This window comes from Talpa occidentalis, unplaced genomic scaffold (genome assembly GCF_014898055.3).
Source record: "Talpa occidentalis isolate TD23 unplaced genomic scaffold, MPIMG_talOcc4v2.1 talOcc4.7, whole genome shotgun sequence".
Taxonomy (NCBI): domain Eukaryota; kingdom Metazoa; phylum Chordata; class Mammalia; order Eulipotyphla; family Talpidae; genus Talpa; species Talpa occidentalis.
The window spans coordinates 1,662,115-1,684,142 of record NW_023605083.1 but is presented as its reverse complement, the minus strand read 5'-3'; the positions used below and the strand labels follow the sequence as shown (position 1 = coordinate 1,684,142).

The 22,028-nt window shown below is 65.9% G+C and overlaps 1 protein-coding gene across 3 annotated transcripts in view; it reads right to left on the bottom strand.

Moving 5' to 3' along the window:
- Nucleotides 1-9,400, bottom strand: part of VAV2 (vav guanine nucleotide exchange factor 2) — an 86,171-nt gene extending 76,771 nt beyond the window's left edge. For all 3 annotated transcript variants that reach the window (XM_037492920.2, XM_037492922.2, XM_037492923.2), the window contains exon 1: nt 9,197-9,400. In XM_037492920.2, the coding sequence (XP_037348817.1) occupies nt 9,197-9,400 (204 nt within the window). The remainder of the gene's footprint in view (nt 1-9,196) is intronic.
- Between the last annotated feature and the right edge of the window lie 12,628 nt (nt 9,401-22,028).

The following is a 22,028-nucleotide window of genomic DNA, read 5'->3' as shown; positions in this document are numbered from 1 at the left end:
ACCTGGAGGCTGCCCCCCGCCCCCGGGGCCGGAAGAGAAGCAGGAGGCACCAGGTGCACGCGGAGCACGGCCAGGCGGGGTGAGCGTCCCGGCTCTGGCCAGGGCTGCTCCCGAGAGGCACCGGCAGGGCGGCCGGCCAGGTCCTGGCCCAAGGGAGACCCCGAACCGCGGGGTCACCACACAGTCCACCACCCACAGCGACGCAGGCCAGCCCGGCCCACTCCCCCGCAGACTGCCACACGCCCGTCCCCCCCCCCCCGCCCGCTGCCCCTGGCCGCATCCTCCCCGGCCTCCAGACTGCAGCCCTGCGTGGCCCCAGGCCCCACACGGGGGCCGCGGCAGAACCTGCGGAGGCCACATCCGGGCAAGTCGCGCTCCCGTCAGGAAGGCGTGGAGGAGAGGGTCGGCCCACCCTGGCATCCGACCGTGAATGACGTGCCTGTGACCCACTTCACGGGCACAGCGGCCTCGGGCCAGGGGTCTGTCCTGCAGGAGCTGCCTGTGCCCAGAGGGGCCCTGACAACACGCTGCCACTCAGAACCCAGGGCCCCACATTTCACATCCATTCGTGTTCTCCCGAGGGAAGGGTGGAAAACTGCCACCACGTTCCGGGGTCCCCTGGGAGCTGGTGCTGCAGCCCAGGGCTCCGGGCCTCCCCTAGTTCGTGGCCCCTTCACAGACGAGCTACGACCCGGGTGGGTGCGGCGGGGTGCAGATGAGGTGCCATTAGGGTGTTTAAGAAGCTTGGCCAGCAGCGCCCCAGCCACGTAGCAGGGGCCAGGTCCGAGCTCCAGTCAGGGAGCCCCTCCCCAGCGGGCAGCCGGGCTGGGGCCACTCAGAACCTGGTGAGATTCATGCCCAGCAGAGGACACACTCACTTCCTGCAGGGCATGCTCACGCCCCCCACACACACGCTCACGTCCCACACTCCCGCGAGGGCACAGCTCTGCCCTCCTCGGCCCCCCGGCTCACAGACGCTCTGCTCAGACAGTCGAACTGCCATAAACTCCACCCAGAGATGCGACCAAGTCCTTCTGCGGCGCCCCTTCCCTTCCAGCAGGGGCTGCGCTGCCCACGCGGGCTGAGACGGCAGCTGCGGCCAGGGCAGCGAGGGCGGGAGTGCCAGGGCACGCATGGACCCTGGCGCCGGCGATGCCCAGGGCCCGGCTCCCTCCGCCTCCCTGCCGTGAGCGCTGCACCTCCACCTGCAGAGCCGACCCGTGGGCTGCCCAGGCCCGGCCGGGCCCACAGCCGAGCCCCCAAGGATCGTGCCCCGTCTCGCCCACCCGGTGGCCCCACTGAGACAGGTCTGTGGGAGGGGCTGACCACCGCCCACCACCACGCGGCAGTCCAGGCACCGGCCAGTCCTTCCGGGGACACCAGGTGGCAAAGCGCGAGAAGAGCGGACGCTGCAGCGGCTGGAATGCCCAGGTGAAGCACAGGGGACGCTCTGGCCGCCTGCCCGGCTTCACTTCCCATTCTGCAGAGACCCAGCAGGGGACCCGGACAGAGGGAGGGGCCCCAGATCGGGTCCTGGGGTGACAGAGTCGAACCCACTGGCCTCCCTGAGCCTCTGCTCCCTTGGGACCCCCGACTCTTGGCCAGGACCCCGACTCTCGGCGGGCAGGGGTTCCCACTAGGACAAGGCGCCCAGAGCCCTGCAGCAAAACAAGGTCCTTCAGCATGTGGGGCCCCAGTCCCTCGGCCATTCCAAGGAGGCGTGGACTGAAGCCCCGAAACAAGCCAGAGCGGGGGACAGCATCCCAGGCCCCAGAGGGGGCTGCGCATCCGCACGCCCAGCCAGCACTCTGCCCGGGGCGGGGCGCTGAGCCCAGGGCCTCGCCGTCAGATGGGGCTGCAGCGGCCCTCGCCCTGGGGTCCGGCATGCCCTCCACACCCCGCCAGGCCAGCCACCCTGGCAGGCGCGAGCCGCACCGGCAGGACGAGTGCGACAAGCGGCGACTGCGAGTGTGCAGGCCGTGGGGGACAGCGGGAGGAGGGAGGCCCCGCGCAGAGAAACATCTGGAATCCAAACCCAGCCACCTGCAAAACGGCTCCTCCGGGACTCCCTCCTGGCACCCCACTCTGCCACCTCCCAAGTCTTGGGGACACCATCTGTGCGGCGGCCACCCCCCGGGGGGCAAAGCGGAGGGGGGTCCTTGGGGCAGGGACAGCAGGACACAGCCCTCCCGCCTCAGAGGGAGGCGACGGCCCTGGACACCGGGACGCCCACGCCTGGGAAGGCCCCGGGAGCCGGAGGTGGCTGTGCCCGACAGACGCACGTGCAGCCCCGACGCAGGGCAAGACAGAAGCGCAGCAGGCGGCGTCCACGCCCCGCGGCCTCGGGCACGAGGAGTAGGTGTGCAGAGCAACGCTTTCATCCTTACAGAGACGCTCCAGAGACCCACAAACAAACCCCGCGGGAGAAGCCGTCACGTGTCTCCGGCACCGAGGCAACCCCGCTGCGGCCACGGGCACCGCCTGCCTCCCTCGAGGCCGAAGCCTCGTCCCTCTTGTTTATCTTCTGGATTCAGAAGCCAAAGGCAGCCGCGGCGGCTGCAGGACGCTGCCCAGATGAGAGCACGGGCTCTCAGAGGGCCGCGCCGGGGCACCTGAGGGTGGGGCCCCAAGTGTGGGTGCGTCCTGAGCCCAGGCACAGCAGGTCTGCAGGGGCAGAGGGCCGCTCTCCCCAGTCGGGTTAGGGGGCGAGTCAGCGGAGGGGCCGAGGCTGCAAAGAGCTTCAAGCCCTGCGTGCAGGAGCGGAGGGACGGGGGAGCTCCCCAGGTGGGGTGGGGGGTGGTGAGCTAGGCTCAGGACGCCGGGTCCCACCCCCACCCCCACCCCAAGTCAAGCTGGCGGCCGCCCCGCTGCCTGCAGCCCTCGAGGCCAGGCTCAGGGCGAGGTGACCGGCCCCGGGCAGCCCCCGCCCCCAGCGGATGCTGGGCAGCCATCCGGAGCTCAGGCAGAGGATGTTGACAAGGGGGAGGACAGTGGACACGAGACTTCCTGGTGGCAGAGACTCGAGCCAGGGGGCTCGGCGGCTCACAGGCAGACAGCAAGGAGCTGGCCCAAGCTGGTCGGGCCCCAGCCTGAGTCCCGGGCCGGAGACCACCCAGCTGACCACCCTGGAGCTGACGGCCCCGGAGCAGGCGGGCCGGGGAGACGGTGGCGCGGCCTGGCGGGCGAGGCCAGCAGAGGCCCGTAGCCGCCCAAGGCCCTGCTGAGCCTCGGCCCCTCTCTCTCTGCCCCTTCATTTATCGGGGAGTTGCCCTTTCTGCGCCCCTCCAAAAGGTCACCGACATAGGACAGGGCTCTGGGTGGACGCTGGGTGAAAGGAAGTTCAGAGACCCAGAGGCCCCAGGGCCAGGAGGGCAGAGTCCACCAGTCCGGGTCTTCCCTGGGTGCAGTGTCCCCACGCAGGCCTGTGGACAGAGCCTGGGCCCCCGGGCAGCTGGGCAGCCTGGGGCGGCGCGACCCTCTCCACCAAACGGGCACAGCCGCCCACCAGATTCGGTCTCCAGAGGCCCAAGGGAGACGCCAAAGCCCGACAGCCAGGAAATGACCGTCCCAGGTTGGGGTGTGGCTAGGCAGGGGGGACACCGAATATCTGGGGGCAAGGTGGGAGGCCACAGACCCCTGCTCCTGCAGAACCACCCACCTCCAAGCCTTAGTCAGTGCAAGGCAACCATTTTCAAAACCAGCTCAAAGGCCACTTCCTCCAAGAAGCCCTCCCGGTCGCCCTGCCCCAGGGACCCCACCGTCCACATCTGCTAAACACCGGCCACAGCCGAAGAGATGGCAAGGCCTGCACCGGCCCCTCTCCTGCCCAGTCCACCCAGGAGCTCCGTGGATGGAAGCGGCAGAGAAGGGGCTGAGAACCCTCCTAGCAGGCGTCCCGGCACCCTGAGGGAAGGGGCAGGGCAGCTGCCCCCGGCCCTGGGCTCTCCCCTCCTGGGCAGGCACCCTCCCTCCTCCCCCTTCACCACGCGCCTCCAAGGAGGGCGAGCGCCAAGCACTGGCCTCTGCAGCAGCCGGGCAGCCACAGGTGAGGCAAGGTGGATGGGGAAGGGGGCTGCCCAGGAGGCCTGGCCAGCCGGGACACCACCTCCGCCTCCACAGAGCCACGCTGCAGCCGCACGGCGGAGTGTGGCCCAGGCACGGCATGCAGCTGCCTCACTTGAGCAGTGGCCCAGGGCAGGGCGGCAGCCATGCGGGCGCCGAGCTGGGGTGAGGCCTGGCGGGCCTGAGCCCTTTCCTGGCCCAAGGAAAGCTGGGGGTGGGGGGCTGCTCTGTGCCGTGTACGGAGGCTGCCAGGGTCTGGGGCAAAGGGAGGCTGAGGGTGCACAATGGGGCCTCACAGCCAGCAAAGGCCCCGCGGCCGGAACAGCATCTGGTGCTACGAGGCGGCTGTTTGGCTCCGAACAGCCTGACATCTTCAAATGTTTGGGGCAAAATCAAATTTCATGAAATTCAAATCTCATTCTCCCTAAATAAATGTTAAATTAAGGGCGCGACAGGCTCCTCAGGACCATGGGGGTTACTGGCACCCCAAGGGTGGGCCCCAGGGACATAGGCCTCCTGGCCCCCAGGCCTCTGGGCTCCTAATGGAAGTGCTGGCTGGCCCAGCTGGGGCCCGGGGGGGCCGGGCCTGGGGGAGAAGGAAGCCTGGGGGGCAGTGAGGAGGAGTGCGCGGCCAGAACCAGGCCCACCACCCGGGCCCACCTACGCTTTATGGTGAAAAGAACCATTTGCTTCCCCAAAGATCTGATCTCGGCACCTCTGGGGGTGACCCTCCCAGACCAGACAAAAGGCACGCTACAGGGACGGCACGCACGTGTCCCTGAGCCGCCCGGGCCCACGGCGTCTGTGTGGCAGCACTGGCCCGGGCGAGGCGTCCTGTGTGCGGAGACCGCACCGCCCCGGCCGAGTCCCAGAGGGCCTGGCACGGGGGCACCTGCACCCAGACTCTGGCTTCCCAGCACCCCGCTCCACCAGGGCACGGCTTCCCCTTGGAGAAACGGCCGAGGCCGAGCTGGGACGAGGACAGAGGCGCGGCCGGCCTGGGACACGGGGCCAGAAAGGAAGGACATCCTCGCAGGACGCGGCACGAGGCCAGCACAAGCTCGAGTGGGCACCCGCCAGGCCTGGGCGCCGAGGGGAGCGAGGACGCGACCGCCAGCACCAGGAGCGAAGCGGGAGCCGGGCCCCTACAACCCGCCCGGGACCCGCTTCTAACGGCGAGCGTCGGAAGCATCACCTGCACCTCGCCTGCCAGGCCTCACAGGACCCCAGAGGCATGGGCGCCTGCAGGCACAGGAGCCACAGCCTTCCAGTGTCAAGGTCAAAATCATAAAACCCTGAAGAGAAGGGGCAGCGCCAGGCACGCGCAGGCACACAGCCAGGGGCGGGCCGAGCGGGGTGCTTCAGGGGCGCGCGGGAAGGCCAGGGGAGGGGCGCCCACACTCGGTGATGCTGCAGAGCCGGGCCCTTCGCAGCTCCTCAGAGGCCTGAGGGGCTCAACATTTAAAAAGGAAACGCACCAAGAAAAGAAAACATGGAATCTGCCCTCCTGTCTCTGTGCCCCGGCAGCCTGGGGTCTTACCCCCCAGCCCCCACCCTGGGGCCTCCTGGGGACCCCCCACAGGCGGCTTCTCCAGACCCGGCCTTGTCACCCACGCATGCGGCCCGGGCCTCTCGTCCCCCTGATCTTTGGGTCTTGCCCTTGCTGGCGCCCTGGGCAACAGAGCCGGGCAGGCCCGCCAAGCCCCAGCAAGCACGGAGGCCGCCTGGCAGTGTGGGCTCCCCAACTGTGGAATGGGGTGGGGGAAGGGGGAAGGCTCTGCAGGACCCCACGATGAAGGACTTGAGGTTCTGCCGTCTGGGAGCCGGGGGGACATACAATCACATGGGAACGTGCAGCCCGTCTCACTCAAAATACATCCAGGCCCCAGGTGTGGGGTGGCAACTGAAGAGCCCCCAAGTTCCCGAAGTGAGGCGCCTGTTTAAAAAGTGTGAAAGTGGGGGCCTCCCTGGTGGTGCAGGGGTTAAGACACAATCTATGAAGCAATTGCAGCCACTGCAGCACAAGTTCAATCCCCAACCAGGGGGATACCCACAGGGCGCAGCAGACCTCTCCTGTCTCCCCGCTGCTCCCCTCAACAGTGTATTTCAATCTGCCTGTTCCGCTCCCCACTCTGTCTCTAGGGAGTCCTCTCACCATCCACACCTCTGGCCTGTACCCCAGTTCTTGTGTGTATAAATAAATAAACCTTTTTTTAAAAAGTGTGGAAGTGCAGGGACCTGCCCCTACACCCCAGCAGCCCTGGACACTGGGGCCAAGGGCCAGGCTCTCAGCACCAGGGGATGGGGCCTAAATCAGAGCAGGCTTCCTGGAGGAGGGCTCAAGACTACAGCCAGGCTGAAAGCGGGGAGATCACCCAGCCTGGGCCCGGGCAGGCACGAGGCCAGGACCGGGTGGGGAGAGGGGCGTGTGGGCGGGGGGCCCTGGCAGGCCTGTTCCCAGTCCTCTCTGCAGATCCCGAGGATGGACCAGTCTGTTCCCCGTAGCAGGAGGCCTGCCAGGAGGCGTGGGGGGTGCCCCAGAGCTTCAAGCCAAAGGCGAGGTGTCTGTGGACACCAGCGACCTTGGGACCCCACAACTGAAGCTGCTCCAGACAGGCGCAGCTCCCGGGGACCAGCAGACTGTGGCCTTGCCTGATTAGCTTAATTAAATCCGAGGCGGCCTCCGGGCATTTGGGATAAAAAAAAATCGGAATAATAAGGCACATCCCGCCAGCTCCCGCGCGCCCCAGGAGCAGCCAGGATCTCCCTGAGGCCACCCCAGCACCAGGCTCTGCACACAGCAGGTGCTCGGGAGATGCTCGAGCCACATGCTCTGAGGGTTGAGGACCCAGCTGAGGTTGGGGAGAAGCCTGTGACAACAGGAGGTCCCCGAGAGCAGCCAGCGCGGCATGCTGCAGGCCCCCGGAGCTGGCCAGCCCGGACACACGGAGACACGGAGACGCACCCGCAAGTGGAGGGGGCACGCACCCCCCATCTGTCCCGCCCAGCACCCAGCCAGGCGGCAGCCAGGCCCATCTACCAGAAAGTCAGCTTAGGGCGACGCCGTCCAAAGGGTGCCCGGCCCAGCATCCTGGAAGGGAGACCGGGGCTCCAACCCCTCTGGCCACACACCGGGCGTGTGGCAGGGGCAAGTCCCTCGCCCTCCCTGAGATTTACCGGCCTCACCATACCTAGGGGTGGCAGGACCAGTAAAAAAAGAGCCGTGGCCATCGCCTCGGGACCCGACACCGCGGGGATGAAAGCTTCCCGCAGGGCGAGGAGCAGCACAGAAGCCGCCAAGGCCTCCCCACCCCCAACAGCCAGACGATGCCCTGACCATCAGCCCGGCCCGCAGAGCGCCCCCCGGGCCAGCGACGCGTCCAGAGATGGGTTTGACTGGCCCCACCCTCCCAGATCAAGGAGCTGAGGTGGGAGCCCAGCCCTCACCACGCGGGGCCGCACTGCCAGGAGCACCTTCGGGCGACCCGAGAGCACCCAAAGTCCCCAGTGGCACGAAGGGGCAGCTCTGCCTCTGCTCACTGAATCCTCACAACACAGGTAGGGAGCTGAGGCCTCAGAGGCGCCCGCCGCCGGGGTGGTGGCAGCACCAGGCTTCAGTTGGAAACGTGCCGTCCTTTCTCCTTACCACCCGGGCCTGACACCCCATCACCAGGGCTGAGCTGGGGGGCCCACGGGGGCTGTGCGGGTGTCATGTTGCTGTCCCCAGCACCCCGATGGCTTCAGGGACCCCAGGAAGTCTCTCTGCACGTCCAAAGTGGGGGCTGAGACCAGCCACCTACCACGCTAACGCGCCTCCTCCCCACCCTGCCCAAGCCGCAGCTGGGTGGGGCAGCCCAGGCCCCAGCCCACTCGCCAGGCCCCGGCCGGCCTCCCTGCCAACCAGCCAGGAGCCCTGCGGGGGCCAGTAAGCCCAGCACCGGCTCAAGGCCCAGCTCTGCCCACAGCCACCCTGCGTGCCTCAGTTTCTCCAGCCATAAAGCGGTGCAAGCACTTCCCAGCACCCCTGCACGGGGAGGGGCACGTGAGGACAGAGGCAGGATGATGGAGCCTGGAGTCTCCCCAGCAGGCCCCAGAGCATGCCTCGCCGGCCCTGCCGGCCCCTCTGAGCTGGACCCCTCGCCCTGGGCTGTTATTACTGAGTGGGAGGACAGTCCCCCGCCCCTCAGGGACAACCTCTGCCAGCCGCCACCCCATCCTCGCTGGAGGGGGTGACCCATCTCCTTGGAAACGGGTCACAGGCCAGGGTAGGGGCCACCAGCAGTGACTCATGCTGCCCGCTGCTTCCAGCGTCACACGAGCGAGCGGCCCCTGTGCACGAGGAGGGCGGGCTGGCAGGACGGCCACTCCCGGACAGCACTGGCCACCCGAGTGGGCTCCTGGTCCCTGGCCCGGGGCCCTTCCCCGGGACCTGGGGTGAGTGCGTGGCGGCCCGGAGGGCAGGACGGGCCGGGTTTCTGCTCAAGTCTCAGCCAAGTTCCCTTTAAGGGCCGAGGACAGCAGCGCGGGCGAGCAGCGGACATTTTCCTGCCGCCGGCCACGACCCGCGCGCCCGCCACAAAGGCCGGCTGGAGTGTGTCGGGGGAGCCACGGGGGTCTCCCCACTTGCACCGAGTTGCCCGTCCCGGGGGCCTCCTGCCTCCGCGGGCTGCGCTCCCGACCGCTGCCCCGCGGGGAGGGCTCCGGGCTCCCGCGCGCCCCTCCGCCCCGCCGCGCCGCGCCCGCGGGCCCTCCACGCGCCCGGCCCCGGCCCCCGCCCCGGCCAGGCCCGGCCCCCGCCCGGCCAGGCCCGGCCCCGCCCCGGCCCGGCGGAGGACGCGCGGGGCTCCCCGAGGGCAGGGCAGCCGCTCGCGGGGCCTCGGCTGCCAGGTCCGGCGAGAGGGCGGCGGGGCCGGCCGCCGGCCCGGTTCGGGTCCCTCCCCACCCGCGAGGCGCGCAGGGGGCCGGGGCGCGCCCGGGCGTGGGGACTTGGTGAACTTCGCGCCTCGGGGCCGCCCCCGAGGAGCCGGCTCCGGGCCTCGGGGCGCGCCCCCCGCCCGCGCCCCCCGCCCGCGCCCCGCGCCCCCCGCCCGCGCCCCCGCCCCCCGCGCCCGCGCCCCGCGCCCCGCGGCCGCACCTGGGACATCTGCGGGCGGAAGTTGATGTCCTTGAGGTCGACGGAGCCCGGGGCGAGGTTGTGCAGCAGCTGGCACAGGAGGACGCCGTCGCGCAGCGCCTGCGCCAGGTCGAAGGCCGCGGCCGAGGGCCACACGACGCGGTGGCCGGGCGGCAGGACCTTGCAGTCGATGAGCCAGCGGCCGCACTGCCGCCACTGCTCCATGGCGCCTAGCGCCGCGCGCGGGCCGGACTGCGGCGGCCGCGGGGCATCCCGCCCGCCCGCGCGGGGCTCGGCGGCGGGGCGGGGCGGGGCCTCGCGGGCGGCGGGTCCTGCGCGGCCCCGGCGCGCTCGGGCTCCGCGGGCCGCCCCGCCACGTGCGGCCGCGCCGGCCCCTCACGCGCGCGGGCGCCCCCGGGCCCCGGGCCGGGCTCCGCGCCGCCAGCCGCCGCCGCGCCCCGCGCCCCGCCCCGCCGGGCGCCGCATTCTGCGCTCGGGGCGCCGCGGCCGCGCCCCGGCCCCGCCCGAGACAAAGGCCCGGAGGGTCGCTCGCTCCGCGCGCCCGGCCCGCGCCCTCGCGCCCCGCTTTGTTCCCCGCCCGCGGCTCCGCGCTCCCGGCCGGCGGCTCTCCTCCCCTCGGCGGCTCCGGGCGCGGGGGCGCGGGGGCGCGGCCGGGGCGGGGCGCGCCGGGGCGGGGCGGGGGCTCGCCAGGCGCCGCCCCGCGCCCCAAGCGCCGCCCCGGCCCCCCCACTTCCTGCCTCGCGGCGCCCGCGAAACTTGCGGAGGCTGCGGCGCGGCCCCCGGGGGGCGGGGGGCGTCCACGCTCTCCCAGGGGCCCCGGACGGGGGGGCTCCGCGCTGCTCCGCCCGCGGGGACAGGGGGCGGCTTCTGCCGCGCGGGGCGACTCCGCGCGGCTCCGGGGAGAGACAGACCCAGGAGCGGGGCGCACCGGGCGCGAGATCACGAGCGCCCCAGGGGCACAGCTGGAGGCTGAGGGCCCAGACACCGGATGCCCCGTGGCCCCCCCGCCCCCCGCCCGGCTGTGGACCTGCAGGGAGCACCCAGCTACCCGTGCGCTCTGCAGAGCCAGGGTCCCCGCCCTTCTGCCCCGGAGGCCTGGCCCCCCGCAGCCCGTCCCGGGGGCCAGTGGAGAAGGACCACGCTCAGCGCGTGGGAAAGAGGGAAGGTGTGACCAGACCCGCGGCTGCAGCGGCTGAGGGCCCGCTGACCCGCCCCACCGCCCCCTGGGCCAGGGAGCCGGACTGTTCTTTGCAGCTGGCTCCTGAGCCTCAGGGGGTGTCCAGCACCCGCGCTGACCTGGCCGTGGATGCACACGCTCCCGGCTCAGCTTGGAGAGCCCGGCTCCCACCCACGTGCTGGGCAGCCTGCGTGCATCTCAGTCCCTCTGCAAGACCCGCTCCACCCCGGGCAGCGTCCCCTACCCTGAGGAACAGCCTGGACACTGGACCAGCGTTAGCTGGGGAGACGCTGGGCCACTGCCCCTGGGCTGGTCCCCTCCTCCTTTGGAGTCCTCTGGGGTGGGGCCAGAGGTTCCTGTGTCACCCCCACCCCCTTGCCAACCAGAGAGGGTCCCCTGGGCCCCTGTTCTGGGAACTGACGTCTGGAGAGTCAGACTTGCCCCTTCGCAAGCGGAGGAGGAAGCAGCGGGGACAGGCCGGGAGCTGCCCCTGGAGAGGGGGGGAGGAGCTGGGCTCCCAGTGCTGGCTCCAGACCCAGGGGTGGGGCAGGCTCCTTCCTCCAGGAAAACAGGGATGGGAGGGGGGCAGGGGGACACCTCGTCCCTCCTCCTCAGCGCACAGACACAGGAGGGGACCCTCGTTGGGGTGGGATGGAGCACACCCTGCCTGGGGCAAAGGGACATCCTTGTTGCGGGCAGCACCACACCCCCTGAGTCACAGGAGCCGGCTGTGGTGGAGCAGGCCGCACAGGGCGGGATGCTGCTGAGAGCAAGTTCCTGGCCATTTTCGTTGATAGAATAATCATAGCGCATCAGCTCCACGCGCTAGGGGGCCAAGGAGAAGGGGATGGTGACCTCAGGAATGTCATCTAGGGCTTGGGGGACACGCGTCTGCTGACCATGTTATCAGCTGGATGACCAAGTGTCGTCATCCAAACTCGACCCCGGACCCCCAGCCACGGTCCTAATCTTATCAACAAGGCGTCCACTGGTCACCTCTGGGGTCCCCTGTCATACATCGGTCCTCGGCCCCCCAGGGTGTTCCCAGTCATACCTCATGATGTATGAGTCGGAAGTAAGTTTATGCACCCGTCCTCAGCCCCCCGGGCGCCCCGGTCGTACCTCTTGATGCACACCCTTCCCAGAGTGATCACGCTTTCAGCTCTTGATTGACAGGAGAGGCGCCTTGTAAGGTTTGGCTCCTGTGACTGTGACTGGACACTTCTGACCTTTGCATGGGAACGCAGAACTGCAGGGAACCATATTGGTGGCTGAACAGGCCACTTAAGTCTAGCAGACCCGCACACCCTGCAGGGCACAGGCAGTCTCCTCCCCTTGGCACTGAGAAACCACGGGGCAGCGGGACACAGCCTGCACCCCAGCCCACTCTGCCAGCCTGCGTGGCCTCTCCCTGGCAGAGCCCCTGGGGCCTGGGGCCGAGCAGCCTGTGGGAATTGCTGGGAGGCACCATGGGATTGACCATTCGGAGGTTTTGCACAGCGCCTGGGCAGAGCGGGGCTCCTGCACCCCTCTGGGCACTCTGCTACGGTGTCCCGTTATCGCCTGTGTCTCAGGGCACAGATAGCTCCTCAGCGAGAAAAGGGCCTCTGCCCCCTACTGCCTTTGACCATCCCGCCTCCCTGCCAATCGCCCAAGACCAGGAGCCCAGGGCAGGGACTCGGCAGCAGGCGCTCGGCTGCTGCCCCCTGGCGGGTGAGAGGCACTGACGCCCGGGCAGCCCTGGGGCTGCTGCACCGGTGACCCGGCAAGTCAGGAGCCCCAGGTTCGGCCACTGTGTGTCCTGAACCAAACACCGCCTGGCTCCCAGCCTCCTGATCGGGACTCGATCCCGTGCTGTGCCCCTCCCGGGGCCCGCCTCGCTGGGAGGGAAGGAGGGAGGATCCACCCAAAACTTCCAAAAAGTCCTGCCACCACCCATGTCCCCTCGGACTCAGCCCGTCCTCCGGGACCGCGCACTGCACACCTCCGGGGCGCGGGTCCCCTCTCATTCTAGGTAGATGGCCCCTGGGGGGGCTACAGATGACAGTGAGGGCACCCTCCAGAGGGGCGACCTCTGGCACAAGCAGTCGTGGAGGCTTCTTCCTCGAGAGAGGCCCTGAGCCCAGTGCAGGGATGGGCGAAGGGGCACGGTGGGCCTCCCAGTCACTGGGATGGAGGAAACCCAGGGTGGGGGTGCCAATGCCAGCCACACGCCCCGCAGTATGGACGGGGGTCCTAGGTCCCCTCTCCTCCGTCCCTCAACAACCCCCACCTTCCCCGCCCTGGTTCCCTCAGCTCTGTCCTCAGCAGCCCCTCAAACCGTGGACAGACCCTGGCCCCCTCCTGGTTCAGAAAACAGTTGCTGAAAGAAACTTGGTAAAGGGCCTCCCTGGGGGCGCACGGGGTTGAGACGCAGCGCTGTGAGGCTGTCGGCAGCTGCTGCAGCACGAGTTCGATCCCCAGCCAGGGAGCTGCCCACAGGGCGCAGCAGACTCTCCTGTCTCCCCACTGCTCCCCTCGGCAGTGGATCTCAGTAGAGCCGCCTGTTCTGCTCCCCACTGTCTCCGGTGAGTCCTCTCACCCCCCAACCCTTCACCTCTGGCCCACACCCAGCTTTTGTATGCATAAATAAATAAATCTTTAAAAAAAAAAAGAAAGGAAAAGAAGCGTGGTAAAGCATCCCGATGTGATTTGAAAATCCAGCCTGTTCTTGCACAGAGGCCACAGAAATGCGCTAAACCCGCGAAAGGGCCAAAGGCTGGCCTGCACCGATGTTGGCTGGTGACCCTCAGGGGCGTGTGGCGCTTCCGGCTCTCGCTCCAGGGACCCAGGGCCACACGGCTTGGGCTCCGGAGTGAGGGCGGCCGTCCCCGGGGCTCGGTGTGCATCACCTTCCTGACTTCAGCCTCCCCATCATGGCAACTGTAACTGCATTAATCCCCCAGGGGGATTAATGTAGAAACTGGCACATGCACACACATGTGGGGAGCTACTTGGTGTCACCCCACAGCACACGCAGCCAGGCCCACGCCTGGCTTCCTGCACCCACTAGTGCACCCAGTGCTGCTGGCGGAAGTGGGGCGGGGAGCACTGTGGCATCTGCGGTCTTTACCAGCTCAGCAGAGTGTGGTTGGCTCACACCCGCACCTGCATCACACCCCACTGCAGAAATGGGGGTGCATGGCCAGGAGTTGGTTGAGAGTGGCTGCTGCTTGGGAAACAGCTGTGCCTGAGCTGGACGAATGGCCCCGCCTCGTGGTCCTGAGGCCTCCGGCTGCTGGTGCTGGGGCCCAGAAAGGAGCCCTTTGCGGCAAGGCCCCTGATGGTAGCCGGGTGGGTCTTGGGGAGCGACTTCCTGCTGGGGAGCCCCATCTGCCCCAGGCCCTGGACAGGAATGTGTGTGGCCTTCTACGTGTGGCTACGACGCATGCCCAGGGGAGGCCATGAGCCGTCCCTATGTGCGTGAGTGCCCAGGACTGTTCTTGTCTCCCAGACCGCCTCGGGAGCCATGCCCACCAGGCCAGGGCACTCCTGTCCCACCAGGCCCAGGGCTCCCACAAAGCCCCAGTGCCTCTTGGGGCCACGCCCGCCGGCCCTCATTCCCAGCCACAGCCCCAGGACACGCTGACGGCTTCTGGAAAGGCCCCGCAGAAGTCAGGGGCCATTCCTGCCCTCTCCAGTCGGTCCCCCACTCCTGCACCCACCCCATCACCACCCCTGCGCTTCCATCGATTTCTTCCATCCTCCCATGGGTCAGCTCATCCATCTCTCCCCATCCACCCCAGCACCCCCAGCACCCCATGTCCTCTGCCAGGAAGTAGACAGAGCCAGGCCTTGCTCAGGGGCAGGGAGTGAGTGAGCGTCCAGCTCTCCCTGCAGCAGCGGGTAGAGAGCTCCTTCCCCACCCGCCCCATGAACGCACATTGTGTGAATTCCTTTTGTAGCTTCATCATGCGAATTCAGCTGTCAGCATTTCCTGGGGAGCTGGAGGTGTAGAGAGAGACCATCTGGCCCACATGGAGTCAGATTCCACCCCGTGGGACTGTGTGGGGAGGGAGGCGGGGGGGGGGGGGCTCCGTTTTGTTTGAAAAGGCAAATTACAGACTTTTCGCTGCTCGTTGCTGCAACCTTCCACATCACGTCAAACGCACAGCCCGAGGATCGTACCCCAAATGTGGCCTCTGAGTACCAAATGACCACTGTCTGGGCACCTCTGTCCACCACCCCATCGCCCATTCCTGAGCTCCCCTGACAGGGGCCCTGAGCCCAGAGTTCGGGCTTCAAGGAGGCGGGGAGGGCTCCGGGACCTGACTCAGGTGCAGACAAGGGGCTGAGAACAGGGCTTTGGCGGGTGAAGGTTTCCGCAGGAGGCCGCGGTCACGCACCGACAGGACAGAGGCAGGGTCCTGACGGCAGGGGAGGAGACCCACGCCCCTGGAGGCTGGTTGTGAGTTGGGCGCCCCAAGGTGACCAGCTGCTGCTGACCCGGTAGGCTGGGGCCTCGGCCTCAGCAATGGGGAGGCAGCGCCCCCTGGCGCCCAGGACAGGCGAGGAAGAGCCAGGCTCAACGTCCACTGGCCTCGCTGCTGTCCATCCACCCTCAACCCACGCAGCGGGCAGCGCCGAGAAGAGGGGGCTCCTGCAGCCATGCCAGTGCCTGAGAGAAGGGCCCAGCTGCTCAAAATGCCCCAGTGGGCGCTTTGGGGGAGCCCCTGCAGAAGAGGAGGTGAAGTAAGGGATTCAGACATTGGACCTGGGCACAGAGTCATCATCCAAACCACAGAAAAGGGAGCCTGGGAAAGTCAGGAGCTCCCTGGAGGCACACAGGACATGCGGGAGGCTGGGCTGGCGGCTGCAAGGCCGCCAGCTAGTCCTGTGGGTCAAGGCTGGACCCTGACTGGGAAGGAGCCTGGGATCTGCCGTCAGTGGGCTGAAAACCTGTCCCCCACTGGCCCCCCAGAGGTGCCTCCCCGCCTAGCCATCACCCACCTCCCTCCTGTCTCCACTCTCCACCCTCTGCTGCTGCCCAAGGCTTTAGGGTACACCCAGCAGGTTGGACAAAAATGCAGGAATCTGTCCTTTTATTCTTCTTGCAGAACCACTTGAAAGCATCACATGCCCTAGCCGTTAGCTGCTTTGGGGGACGGGGCTCCTGGGTCCTCCCGAGACGCTCACGGGGCTGTCACCCTGGAGACGGCGTGTGGCCCTTGGTCCTAGCTCCTCCAACCAAGTGCCCCTTCCCGGCGTTCAGCCACAGCTGGGCCAAGGAGCAATCCCCTCCTTCCCTCCCTCGCCCTCTTCCGGGTGAGGGTTCACAGCAGCGGGACGGTAGACCCCGAAAAGGATTGTCTACATCAAGCCGTGAAGGTGACCTTGCCGGGAAGGGTCTGTGCAGAAGTGATGGGCTGTGGCTGTTGAGCTGCGGTCACCCCAGATGATCTGAGCTTACCCCCAAGGACAGTGTGCTTCTCAGGGCACGGAGGAGAGGCAGGGAGAAGCGGGCGGCCGGCCCGGATGCAGCCGGGACGCAGCAGAGATGCCCCGGCAGCCGCGAGCCCGGAGCGCCAGCTCCCAGAGGGAAGCGCCCGGCCCCGCGTCCATCTCCCCGGCCAGGCAGCAAGCTCTGGGCCTGGAGACCACGGTGGAGGGAGGCGATGCGTGGAGAGGCGTCAGACATTAAAATTCATGAGGTCATATTGACATTTTTTTAATCCCTGGCTTTTTAAAAAGTCCCTTTGGGGGCCGACAGAGAAGCAGCTCGTTAGTCCAGAAACAGGGAGGTGGAAGCAAGAGGGAAACGTTTACGTTTGCCTTTCCCGAGGGAACTGTGTTCCGGGTGACCACGGTGATGCCGGGGAGAGTCCTCCCGCGGGCGAGTTCCAGAAAACACAGGCAGAAGAGAGGTGACAATGGAGGCGCCTTCCTCCACCCCCGAGGAGGACCAGCCGGCTAGGACCCTGCGGTGGGGAGACCACCCCAGGGGAGTCCAGGTGGGCGCTGCCCAAGCCACCATGCCCCTGAATGGGCAGGCCACCGAGGGGCCCCCGAGAGCCCGGCCCTCCAGCGCGCCCCTGAGATTCACCGTGTTCACAGATGAAGAGGGAAGCTTGACCTTGCCAAGTGCCAGCAGGCACCACGCACGGCCATGCCGCAGGCCCGGCACTGACTCCCGTGTCCCGCACTTCAGGGGATCACAACGTGGGTGGGGCGCGCAGGGCACAGTCAGTGTTCCGGTGCGGGAAGAAAAGCACCGCTCATGGCAAAGCCGCCTCCGCGGGGAACTAAGAAAACTCTCCACCGGGAGAGGAGCGGAGAAGGGCAGAGGGCGCGAGGTCGGCGTCCAGGGCAGGGACCGTGGGCCTCGCGCCTGGGAGGGGGCGCACCCAGGGTGCGTGAGGGGGTGTGATGGCGCGGGCAGGGGCGTGGGCATGCGGGCCCAGAGTGCTTGCGGGCAAGGGTGTGCGGGTGCGGGCCGGGGGTGTAGGCGGGGGGAGGCTGCGGGCCAACGGCGTGGGCGTGCGGGCGGCCGGAGCGTGGGGCACAGGCCTGTGGCTGGGGTGACTCTCCCGGTGCCTCGGATCCCGTTTCGCACATTCTCTGTCCACGTCACGCCGTGGCCCAGGCCCTCTTACAGAAAAGTGTGTGCTCTCCCCACGGCCCTGCCTTGTCCACGCTGGTCAGCCAGGCGTCCCCTGGTGCAGTGTCCTCGTGGGCTTTCCCACCACTTCACTCTTCTGCTCCCCCCCGCGCCCCGCCGCAAAGGCTAAAGTACCCAGCCGCCGTGATGAGCCTTAAACTCCACAGAAGCAAATCCTCACCCTGTTTTTCCTCTTCCAGAATACCGTGGCCGCCTGTGACTCTTCATTTTCCCCCATTAGTTTTAGAATTGCTGGTCAGATTGCGGGTCTGTGGTGATGTTACTGGGAGTTGCTTTAAATCCATAAATCAGGTTGGGAAGAAATGGTGTCTTTAAATACTGAATTTTTCAGGGGGCCTCCCTGGTGGCGCAAGAGGTTGGGTGTCACACTGTGAAGCAATCCGCGGCTTCTGAAGTGCAGAGTTCGAGCCCAGTCAGCCAGGGAGCTGCCCACAAGGCGCAGCAGACCTCTCCTGTCTCCCCGCTGCTCCCCTCAGCAGTGGATTTCAGTCAGTCTGCCTGTTCTGCTCCCCACTGTCTCTGGTGAGTCCTCTCACACCCACACCTCTGGCCTGTACCCCAGTTCTTTTTTTTTAATTAACTTATTTTATTTATAAAAGCACTGGGTACAGTCAGAAGCGCGGGAGGGTGAGAATTCACCAGAGCCAGAGCGGGGAGCAGAACAGGCAGACCAACGAAAAACACTGCTGAGGGGAGGAGCAGGCACGGCAGGAGAGGTCTATCGTGCCATGTGGGACCCTCGCCGGTGGCCGGGGATCGAACCGGCGCTGCAGAGGCTGTGGGCAGCTTCGCAGCCCAGCGCTCAACCGCTGCGCCACCAGGGGAGGCCCGCCCCCAGTTCTTGCATGCATAAATAAAAAAATTTTTTAAATCTAAAAAAAATACTGAATTTTTCAGCTCATGAAATGTCTTCATTTTAACTTTATTTGCTTAAAAGTCTAGAATATTTTTTGTTAGGTTATTCAGAGGTGTTTGATCTATTTTGATATCATGAAAGTTGCCCTCAAAAACTTTCATTTTCCGCCTTTTTTTTTTTAAAGATTGATTTATTTATACAAGCACTGGGTACAGTCAGAAGCGCGGGAGGGTGAGAGAATTCGCCAGAGCCAGAGCTGGGAGCAGAACAGGCAGAAGGACCGAAGGACACTGCTGAGGGGAGCAGCGGAACCCTTGCCGGCGGCCGGGGATCGAATCTGCGCCTCAGAGGTTGCAGGCAGCTTCGCAGCCCAGCACTCAAACGCTGCGCCACCAGGGGAGGCCCCTTTTTCTGCTTTTTATAGGTACACGTAACTGCTGTTCATTTTATTTATTTTCTACCTAATAACCTTGCAATTATGTTTTATTAATTTTAATAATTTGTCTGGAATTCTCCTGTATTTCACACAAGCATAAAGTCTGTGTTGTTCCTTCCACCCCACACCCCGTGCACACATGCACACGTTTATACGCGTGTACAAGCCTGCACACCTACATGCTTTTTCTTTTCTTTGCATCACTATTCTAAGACTTTTTTATATAGTGGGAAAAAAATTACATCCAGAAGGAGGCAGCGGGACTCAATGTAGAGGCTCCTGAGCGGCGGGCAACCTCCAAAGTGCCGGTCAGGAGCCACAAGTCCACCACGCCGCCCTCTCTCCGGTCCCTCCAAGCACCGACTGTGGCCCCGTGGGGTCACCGCCTGCGGGGCCTGGAGTCGCAGGCCTTGCCGTGCACCACAAATGCAGGTGTGCTGCTCTGTCTTCTTCATGGCTGATGGGTGGCCGGGGCGCTCGGTGGCCGCCTGGGGGCCAAGCTCGTGTCCCCTGCGGGCGCTGTTGGGCCATCCCCCGAGGCACAGTGTCCCGGCCATGGACGGCAGGAGACGCGTGATCTCCTTTCCCCTCTGCAGCCGCCTGTCTGCTTTCTCGGCCTTCAAATCTGTCACTCTGGCTTGGGCTGTGGGACCAGAGGGCGCCTTTACTTCTAGCAGCGCAGGAAGAACATTTCAGTTCCATGTGGACTGAAAGAGGTGACAGTTGCAACCTTGTAATTTTCTCCATTAAAGGGGAAGCTTTCAACATTCTGCTGCATTTTGCTACATGCTGTTTGGTAGCTACCTTCTATCACATGAAACCAATTAAGTTCTTACTCTGCTTTTGCCAAGTGGTTTCCTTTCTTAACCCAAAACTTAAACAGAATCCAATAGATATTGAAAAGCTTAGATGCTGCCCCTTCATCTGCTAATGTGGCGAGTTTCATCTGAGGTTTCAGGTATCACAGAGCCTCGGCTTTCTGGACTAGTCAGGGTGCACTGTCCATGGGGCGGGTGTGTCCGCCCCTCAGGCCTGCTCTTGGAACAGGCTCTTCACATTTGTGCTGTGTTTGTGGAGGAGATTGGCTAATCAGCCCTTCCAGCCATGTCCCAGGGGGTTGGTATCCAGGCCGCCCCAGTTCATAAAACAAGCTAGAAATGATTGCCTCATTTACTGTTTCCAGAAATATTCTGTAAGAACAGTTTTATTACTTCTTTAAATGCTGGGAGGGCTCTTCCATGAGGGAGGATTTTACATTACAGACTGCATTTCTTTCTCTTTCCTGGTGTCCATATTGATAAATTGTGTTTTTCTAAACACTTGTCCATTTATTTATTTATTTATCTATTTATATTTATGCATACAAGAGCTGGGGTGCAGGCCAGAAGTGTGGGGGGCCGAGGGGAGGGTGAGAGGATTCCCCAGAGACAGAGTGGGGGGCAGAGCAGGCGGATCCACTGATGCACTGCTGAGGGAGCGGCGGGGAGACAGGAGAGGTCTGCCTTGCCATGTGGGTAGCTCCCTGGCCAGCCGCAGAGGCTGCGGTCAGCTTTCAAGTGCGGTGCTTAACCCCTTGGCTACCAGGGAGGCCCCCAATTAAACTATTTAAAATGTTGTAGGGTAAAGAAAATGTCAGGCTTTTCTGCCTCCCGCCATCAGGATAGATGATGGATCCTCGCGGTCCTGAATGCATGCCTGACGGCGGGCACCTGGAGTAGGGTGTGGGCCTAGGGAGATGGGATTCACCTGGGCTAAGACAGGGCTTTTAAGGGCGGCGTCACGGGGACGCCAGCAGAAGCCGAGCAGCAGCAGCAGCCGAGAGAGAAGCAAGAGAAGCAGAAGCCGAGAGAAGGCCGGAGAGCCCAGATAGAATGAAGACTTGCTGGGGCCCGGGAGGCCTGCCAGCCTCCCGGCCCCCCAGCACCCCTGCCTGCCATATGCCTGGTGAACCCCAATAAAAGACCTGCAAAAACCCACTAAGGACTCTGACTCCTCCTTTACCTGGTCTGCATGGGATCAGAAAACCTGCCCTGTGTCCTGTCCTGCCCTTACACATGTGAATTGTGAATTCCTCTTTGGCCCACGAGAAACTTGGAAATACGATTTCTTGATAAATTTCTTGATGATCACGTTTCTTCCGGCTCTTCTTGTGGCTGTGTTATAGGACAGGGAGAGGGGCAGCCCAAACCCCGCAAACCTGCCTATTCTAAATGGGTTCTGCCATCCGCCGCATCAACACAAAACATATGACACTTTAATGGGAAGGAACTTTAATAAAAACTAGGAAACAATACAGGTAAGGCAAAGAGTCTAGTTTCTAAATGAAGCACCCAAAGTGACCCATCCCCTCGTGGGTAAAAGTCCACCCATATGGGATCGGCCCAGAACAAGGCCCCAAAGCCTGCCACAAGTCTAAAACATCTTCCAGTGGGGACCCACAGAAAAGGGTCACAAACAACCGGACAAGCCCAGAAGGAAAAGAGCAAAATCAACATCAAGATAAAAGCTGCCATGGTCACCTCCCCACAGGTCTCACCCACATTTGTGTCACCCCGTCCACGACCAAAAGACAAGAACAGTTTCTTCACGTGTCTCTAGGCTCCATGCGCCTCTTCCAGGTCTCCTGGCTCCATCCTGCTCCTTCCTCCTTCTCTTCTGCAGCTTCTCCTCTGCCTGCTCAGCTCCACCCTCCCTTGGGTGGGGCAGGGAACCTCCCCCTTTCCTGGGGACCACCCTGTTACAGCTGTGCCTCTCTCTCTCCGTGACCCTTCAGTGGGATTTCGAGCTTCAAAGTTCCCGGAGCTGATGCGCTTGCAGGACAGGACGGCTCCGCAGCTCGGGGTCCGGCCCGGCCGGGCCCGGGGGCGCCTAAGGTCCAGCTCGGCAGGGACAGGACAGCGCGGCGGCGGGGGTGGGGGCGCGGGGCACCGAGGGTTCCCCGGCAGCCGGCCCGGCGGCGGGCGGCAGGGCTGACCTCCAGGCGGCTTGGAGAGCGCCCGGCCGGGCCACCCAGCTGCGGCGCGGGGGGCGCGGGGCGCTGGGGGGTCGTAGGGGGGCGCGGGGGGCGCGGGGCGCGCGGGGCGCGCGGGGCCCTCCTCGCTCCCCCCGGGGCCGCGCGCGGGGTCGGCGGCGGGGCTGGGCTCGGCTCCGCGTCCCGCCCGCCCGGCCGGCTCGGCGCTCGGCTGCCCAGCCTGCGGCGCTGCCATGGAGACGCGGCGCCGCCCGGTCTGGGGGCGCCCCGCCCCGCGGGCTGCGCGTCGCCGAGGCCCCGCGCGGTGACGGGTCGGGGCGCGCGGCGGGGCCCGGGCCCGGGGGCGCGGGGGCGCGGGGGGCGACGCGGGCGGGGGCGGGGGCCCCCTGGGCCGGGGCGCAGCGCGGGCGGGGTCCGGGCGCGGCGGCCGTGGAGGGGCGCCCGGGAGGCCGGGGAGGCCGCGGCGCGGGCGGGGCCGGGGGCGCGGGCCGGGCCGGCGCGGGCTCGGGCCGAGGGAGCGCAGAAGCCCACGCCGGGGCCGGGCGCGCGCCCGCGCGGGTGATGGCGCCGCCCCGGCCTGACGCCATTTTCCCTCCCGGTCCAGGCCTCCCCGGCGTCCAGCGGCCGAGGCAGGTGCCGGGTGAGTGCCGGGCCCCGGCCCGCCCTGGCCCGCTCGGGTCCGCCCCGGGCGCCCGTGCCCGGGTAGGGCTCCCGCGGAGACAGGGGCGCCCCGA